At 62.8% G+C, this 7,686-nt stretch overlaps 1 protein-coding gene across 1 annotated transcript; it reads right to left on the minus strand.

The window, feature by feature from the left end:
- Positions 1-855: 855 nt before the first annotated feature.
- Positions 856-4,553, minus strand: UBALD2 (UBA like domain containing 2). The gene is made up of 3 exons (XM_054221363.1): positions 4,413-4,553; positions 3,732-3,794; positions 856-1,182 (listed from the first exon to the last, which is right to left on the minus strand). Exons 1-3 carry the CDS (start codon positions 4,530-4,532, stop codon positions 862-864), a joined length of 504 nt encoding a protein of 167 aa, XP_054077338.1. The 5' UTR covers positions 4,533-4,553; the 3' UTR covers positions 856-861.
- Between the last annotated feature and the right edge of the window lie 3,133 nt (positions 4,554-7,686).

Raw genomic sequence — 7,686 nt, forward strand, 5'->3', positions numbered from 1 at the left:
TATTTAATTCGTTATTATTTAATAAAAAACCTTCAACCTGTTTTTTGTTGTTTTTTTTTTCTTTTTTTCGTTGTTTGTTTTTTTTTTTTTTAAGCAAGATTGATTTGAAAACTAAAAAAAAAAAAAAAAAACCAAAACCCCAGCTTTCCCCCCACCCCCCTCCCCGGGAAAGGGCCATAAATGGTGGTCACAGGGACAGGCCGGGCATCACCTTGACAAATCACAGCCCCCTTTCCCCCACCCCCCCCAGCCCTGGAGAGGTGCAGAGGGAGGACGGGGTGAGGGGGGGGTCCGGGGGCTCTGTGCAAGAAGCTGAATTTCGGAAGGCAGAGGAGAGGCGCGCCTTGCTCTGGGAGCTGCCACAAGTGTCCAGGAAATCGAGCTGGGGGGGGCACCTGCAGCTCTGTGGCCATGATCCAGGGTGCCAACAGCTGCCTCCATCCATTTATTTTTCATTACCCCCCCCCCCCCCCCACTTCCTTCTCCTGCTCTGCTGCAGGGGTGCTGGGGGGTGGGGGTAGGGGGGACACATAGGGGGAAAATCCCCCCCACCTGGCAGCGCCTCTGTGCTGCTGCTTCCTTCTCTCTGGATTTATATACATTAGATATATTTATATATTATAGTTATATATTTAAAAAAAAAAAAAATAAAATGGGGGGAGAAAAGACCAGCTAGAGGCTCTCATGGGCCGGTGCCCTCCCCAGCAGTGTATCCACCCCCCCCCCCCCCCCGTAAAAATAATAATAAAACCTAGAAAATTATTCCAGTGCGTTTCTGGGGGAGCCCCTGCTCCCAACGCCCTGGCCCGGCCCCCCCCCCTTGTTCTCCCCCACCCCACCCCCCCCTCCACCAACCCAGTCTTATCTCTGGCCATCCATGGTGGCCATGGCTTTCTGTGGGGGGGCAGCAGGCGGGGGGGCGGGGGGCCAAGCAGGCTGCGGGTGGTGCAGGTGGTGGTGGAGGCCGTGGGCGGTGGGCGAGGAGGGGGGCAGCCAGGCGGGCTGGTGGCTGGGGGGCGAGGAAGCCCAGAAGGGGCTGAAGCTGCCCGGGGGGGAGCAGGCCATGGAGGTGATGGGGCTGTTGCTGCTCTGCAGGCTCTCGGAGGTCCGCAGCTTGGAGAACATGGCCAGAGCGTCCGGGAAGTTGGGCGGCGTGGCCGGCGTGTTGCTGGGGGTGCACATCTGCGGGGGAGAGGAGAAGGTGGGCGTCAGATCCGTCATGGATGCTTTTGGGGGTCCCAAGCTGCTTGCAAGAGCTGGACCCGTCACCGCAGATCCTGACTGCGCCCCACACCTGGGACCCCCGGCCCCAGGGGATGCTTGGAACCCAGGTCCGGCTGGCACTGGGGTCCCCCAAAGGTGTGGGGGCTGCATGGGGAGGGGCTCCAGCCCAGCCAGGGCTGGGTTTGACCCATCCAGCCTGGTCCCCAGGGTGAGACGGTCTTGCAGGGGGTCACCTTTCCTACTACTGGACCTGTCGAGCAAAACTGGGTACATGCACAGGAAAGGGGTACGGGGTGTGTGGGCAGGGGGATGCACAGGCACGGAAGAGGTGCCTGCATCTCTGTTGCCTTTATGGAGCTGCGGCTCCCGTTGGAGGCCGGGGCACAGCCGAGGGGCCAGGGCAGCACCTGCTGCCTTCAGCGATGGGGAATGGGGGAGACGCTGCTGAGGGGGAACGTCTGCTGCGTTCTCCCCCTTCCTGGGGCTTATCCTGGGATTTGCCCCTGGTTCGGCAGCCCCAGCACACGCAAAGCCCTGAATCCCTCTTGCGGGCTCCTCCTCATCCCTGTCCCAGCCATCCTTGGTGACCACCGGCATCAGAGGAGCAGCTGGGCGCGCTGCAGGTGCTCCCCCCTCTCCCCCTCCATGGCCAGACCCCTTCGAAGACAGAGCTCTCCCCAAAGTGATGGTAAACCAGCTTTCCCTCCCCCCCCCCAAAAAAAAACCAGCCTATAAGTTTGGCAGTATCTGAAAAGATACTTGTTGCAAAAACTAAGAAACCCAAGAAAGCTTCACTGACTGTGTTTTGAAAAAAACAAACAACAACGTGGCCACACACAGACACACACACACGTGCCAACCGCCAGCCCTGGACTGAGGTCGGACACGATGCTGGAGTGGGGGGGGGGGGACATGGCTCCCAGCTTCTGGGGTAGAGTTTGCTGGATTAATTAAAGAAAAAAAAAAATTTAAAAGAGAAATATAAAAATTGCCGTGTAATTACTGCCTTCCTCCTCTGACACGTTTTTGTGCAGGAGCTGCTTGGCTGTCGGAGGGTTGATGCCAGCAACCGAGACACCAAACAGCTCCGGCGAGTCCCTTCCCCGTGGCCCGGACCCCCTGGGGGGGTTTCACCGGGCACAGGGAACCCTCCCCTCGGCGGGGGCGAAGGCAACAAACCGCCCCACGCTGCGCTCGCAGCTTTGTTCTCCGCTGCTTGAAAAAGAAATAGAAACCGCCACCGTAAAAACCCCTCGCCCCAAGCCGCGCGGGGCATTTTAAGCTGCAGAAATCAGGATGCTGGGGTGGGGGGGAGGGGGGGCGAGGGGGGAAATAGCAACCAAAAAATGCCAAAAATGCGAGGTGGGAATATTTGGTGAGAGGGTAAAAGGTATTTTGTCACCACGTGGAGCACACGGTGTTGGGAATACACTGCGGGGAGGGGGGAGAGGAGCCATCCAGCCCCCGACCCTCCGTGCTGGGCTGGGCGATGGGATGGCCACCGTGCCATCGGTGGGACGTGCGTCCTGCCTGCCCCCCATCGCAGCCACCCAGCGGGCATCGCCCCGACGAGGCTTTTGGGGTGAAAACACGGCAAGGCCTGAACGCGGCCGGCAGCTCCCGCTGGCTCTTCCGACCCTTCTCCCCAGCCCCGGGGAAAGAGGGTTTTCCCCCAGACCACCCTCCGCGGGGCGGGCAGGAAACGAGCAGGGGGAGGAGGAGGAATTGACAGAAAAGGGGTTTAAGTGGGAGCCGGCCGGCAAAATGACTTTCTCCGAGAGAGAAAGCGCTTGCTGCCGGCAATGCCAGGCCGGCTGGAGATTTCCTGACGGCAGGAGAAAAAGAGGGGAAAAAAAAAATTAAATAAGGAAAACGGCTTAGCCCAGATCCACTCCTTCCCCGGCGCGCGGCACCGTTTAGTTCCTCACCAGGAAGGAAAGAAAAAAAAAAAAAAAAAAAAAAAGAGAGAGAGGAAAAAAAAAAACCCCAAAAAACACACCAAAAACCACCCCGGAGGGGAATAACTTCCTCCCCTCGGCCAAGGGGACGTGCCCTCGGCCAAGGTCAAGTGGAGTTTGGGGGAAGGGGGGAGCGGTGAGGGTCCCTGTGCTCCCCCCCCCGGCCCCGGCCCGGGGAGCCCAACTTGCAGCGCGATGCTCGCAGAGACAAACTATTTCCTGGCAGACATTTTAGCTCGTGTTTACATTCGCCGGCTGCGTGTTCCTCCGGGCGCAGAGCAATATGGCTGGCAGGGGAGCTGACAGCCCCGCCGCCCCCGGAGAGGGGGGGGACACACACACAACAGGCTGCGGACCCCCTGGGGGGGAGATCTGGGGGGGTCCTGAGCTGGGTGGTGGGTGTAGGTGGGGGGTTTGGGGTGGTTGGTAGGTGCTGGGAGGGGTGTGAGGGGGGGGGGGTTGGGGGATTGTGGGGGGGTGGGAAGGGGATTGCGGGGGTGTGTAGGGGTGCGGGGGGGTGGGGGGTGGGGGGGTGCGGGTCCCACTTACCATCTGGGGGGGATGGTGGCTGCTGGGGATGTTGGTCTCCTGGAAGAAGGCGCTCAGGGCCGTCTGTGGGGACAAGCTGTCAGCCCACCCCAGACAAAGGGGGAAGGAAAACACCCCCACACACACACTCACCCCACAGCCCCCTGCTCGTCCCCCCTCCACGGGACCCCCCCTACGGGCGCCCCCCCCCCCGCCAGGCTCAGGGCAGGGGGGGCCTAGTGCTGCCCTTCACCCGACCCACTCGGGATCGCTCCCACGCCCCCGTGGCGGGGGGCACAGCCCACACCCCCCCCCCCCGCCTTGTTTACACGCCCCCGCCGCCCCCCCAGCGGACCCACCCACGGCCCCCCCCGCTCGGGGTGTGTATGTGGGGGGCACCCCCCCGGCGCCGGGCCGCAGCTCGGGTTACGGCCCGGTATAAATAGACCGGGGGAGGGGGGCTCAGAGCTGGTTCCCCCCACCCATTCCCGCGTGGGTGCTGGCGGGAGGGGGGGGGGGACGGGACACAGCGGCCGGGCCACGCGTGTCGGTGGGCCGCGGCCGGGCCGGCCTTCCCCCCCCCCCACACACCACCTTCCGCCCCGTGGTTCTGCGGGCCGGGGGGTGGTGGGGGCTCCCGGTTTGAAGGGTGGGGGTCCCGATTTTTGGCGGGGGGGTGGTGGTGGGGGGGTGGTTCCGTACCTCGAACTGCCAGTGGGCCGCCTGCAGCAGCTGCTTGGCCTGGTCGGCGGCGCACCCGGCCGCCAGCACGAACTGGTTGATCATCACCTGGTGCCGCAGCTCCTCCATGTTCACCGACATGGCGGGGAGGGGGGGTTGGCGGGGCGGGGGGGGGGGGGGGGGGGGATCCCCGCCGATCGCTGCCCGCCGCCCCGCACCGCGCCGACACCGGGGGGCGGTGGGGGGGGCGGGGGGGGGGACACGGGCGGGGGGGGCCGCGCGCGCACGCACGCACACACGCACACGCACACAGAGACACACACAGAGGGAAGCCCCGCCCCCGCGCCCTGATTGGCCGCCGCCGCGCCGCCCGCCCCGACGGGCGTTCGGTTCGAATCTTCCAGCTGCCCGGCCGCTCCGCCCCGCCCCGCCGCGCCCCCATTGGCCAGCGCTTGTGTTTTGGCTGCAGGCCGCTCTCTTATTGGTCGTCGGGCCTCTGGGAAGGCGGCTCGGCCGCTGATTGGCTGCGCGGCGAGTTTTTGGGTGTTTTTTGCGGGAGGTGCTGGTGACGTCACGTTCATTGAGGAGGTTCATTGAGAGGCGCGGGCGGGGGCTCCCCCCGCTCCCCGGGCGGGGCTCTGCCACCCTGCGGGCCCCGGGGCTGGGGGGGCCGCTCCAGGGGGGGGTCTCCCCCCTTACCCCCCCGCCCCGGCAGGGCTCTAACTGCTGCCCCCCCCTTCACTTTCTCCCCCAGGCAGGGACCCCAGCTTGAGGCCGTGGGGCAAGAGGAGGGAGCCGGCCTGAGTTCACCCCTGTCCCCCCCCCCGCTCCATAGGAAGCCTCGGCAGGAGGGACCCAGGGGCTCAGCCGGAGCTCCCAGGTTTGGCTTTTTGGGTTGTTTTATTCTGTAATATAATATTTAAAATCCTGGTGACAATGAGCTTCAGCCACAACCAGCAAGGGCAAGCTCCCCCCCCCGATGAGTGTGTCCCCACCGGGTTTGGGGACAAGTGCGACGCACGCCTGGAAGCGTTCAATCAAAAAGGAAAAAAGCGGCGTTTAAAACCCAACCGAATAAACCGGGGACTTCACAAATGGATGGTGTGAAAATAGACCGAGCTGACGAGAGCCATCAGAGGTTTGAATGTGGTGATGGTGACGAGGCGGCTGAGGGAGAGGGAGTAAAGAGGGGGAGGGATGGAGGCTTCGGAAGCGGGGTCTGTGGCTGGTTGCCCCCAGCAGCCGGTGTGCGAGGGCCTGCGTGGGACTTCGGCAAAGTCCCGATGGCCCCGTGGCAGTGGGGGTCTGGCCAGCCGGCTCAGCCCCCAGCGCAAGGTGGTCCTAGTGTGTGGTTTCCGCAGGCTGGGTGTCACGCTGGGGTGTTCAGGGGGGATCCCCCTCACCGGGATGCAGCGATGGGTACGGAGGCTCCTGCTTGCCCAGCTGAGATCTTGGCAGCTCCGTCCTCCTGGGGCAAAACCGGCCCTAAGGCAGGTGGAGGTGTGAAGGGAGCGATTCCAGGTGAAGCCAGGTCCCCAGACCCGTCTGCCTCCTGCGTACAGTCCCTTTACACCAGCCCTGGGGAACACTTGGGAGCTCCTTGTTGCCAGAAACACCCGGGTGTGAGCACAGGCGGCTTCCAGCTGAGTTAGCAAAGCTGTGAGCAACTGGCCTCGGGTAGTGCCTGCCTGTAAAACCCAGGGAAACGCTGCTTTGAGCTCTCGCTCACACGCCAGTGGGGCTCACGCAGGCAGCGGGCGTCTGAGACCGTGATAAAACACAGCGTTTGTGACGTTTGGAAGAGCAAGGCAGGACCTTCAGTCCTTCAAAATGAAACTCCATGGGGAACCGCAAGAGTGCTGCAAACACCTCGGCTTTTCCCACCGCGCCAACCAGCTGGTGGAAAAGCCCCTTTTTGGGGCAGGATTTGCAGCCGGGGCAGGGTTTGCCATCGACCCTCCCTGGCCTGATCCTGCCTGAGGTGCTCCTCCATCCTCCCATCAGGAATGCTGCCTTGCCACCCCGCTGGGACCCGCAGGGGCTGTGGGGTCAGCGCTCCAGGCAAGGTGTGGGGTCCCAGCACCTCACTCCACCTTCCCGGCCAGGAGCCGCTCCAGGAACCAGCCTGGGGAGCGCTAATGATGCAGCAGCCCTTGTTAGGGCTCAGCACCCACTAATGAAGGGCCCATCCCCTCCCCAGCCATTGCCACCCTGCAGGGCTGAGGCAGCCTCTGGGTAGGGCTGGGTGGGGAGAACTGGGGCACCATTTGGGGAAAGATAAGGGAAAAAGGATGTGGGAGAGCTGGGGCAAGAGCCAGCCCAGGGGTGGGTTCTTGGCTCTGCAGCGGGTGCCAGGGACTGCTGGAGGAACTGGGAGTGGACTGGGCATACTGGGTATACAGAGCTGCCGTGGAAGAGCCGCTTGCTCTCCTGTTTAACCTTTGAGCAAACCACTGCACCTTCCTGTGCCTCAGTTTCCCTCTCAGCACACAGAGGCAGGAGCAGCGTCCCCTTTCCCTGCCAAACACACGCACCAAATCCCACGGCCGGGCGGCACGAGTGCCTCAGACGTGCATCTTGCCCAGCAGCAGGTGTGGGTTTGGGGTTAAGTGTTGCTTTTTCTCCGTGCATTGGATTCCTCCTCCCTGCGGCCCTGCCGGTCCAGCCCCTCTGGGGTTTGTCCTGTGCTGGGGTCTGGCGTGGATGCGGCTGGGCAGGCCTGGGAGGGAACGTGCCCTCGAAGCCGTATCGTCACCCAGCTCCTGCCTGGGCTCCCGCGCTCCACTGCGGCACTGTCCTACAAAATCCTCCGCTGCAGCAATGGCTGGGGAAAAAAAAAAAGCAAAAAAAAAAAAAGCAAAAAAGCCCACAAGCCGTGCATGCACGCAGCAGCTCTGCGTGTAATGACTGCTGGGTTATGGATCTGCACGGGGATAACTTTGAATTATTATCTGCACTAAAACCCTGCAGTCTGTTGTGTGCCGGTAATGAAATGTGCTGGCTCCCTCTGCCAGGCTCGCGTTTCTCGCTGCCGTCGCTGGCTGGAGTGAGGCAGGGGAGTGGGGCCGCACCGGCAGCTCGGCAATGCTGGGCTTGGTGTTTTAATGACAGATGCGCAGAACGGGGTCCCCAAAATGTGTGTTGGGGCGAGCGGGGATCAGCTCCTGGGGTCTCGGGGCTCGGGGATGAGCTCCAGCACCGACGGAGCCGGCTGCCGGTGTTTGATGTCGCCCTCGGCTCTTCTTCATCCAATGCTCCCGTTGGCACCCAGCCCGGGTGTGACATCCAGCGGTTC

The sequence above is a fragment of the Rissa tridactyla genome, chromosome 15 (assembly GCF_028500815.1).
Source record: "Rissa tridactyla isolate bRisTri1 chromosome 15, bRisTri1.patW.cur.20221130, whole genome shotgun sequence".
NCBI lineage: Eukaryota > Metazoa > Chordata > Aves > Charadriiformes > Laridae > Rissa > Rissa tridactyla.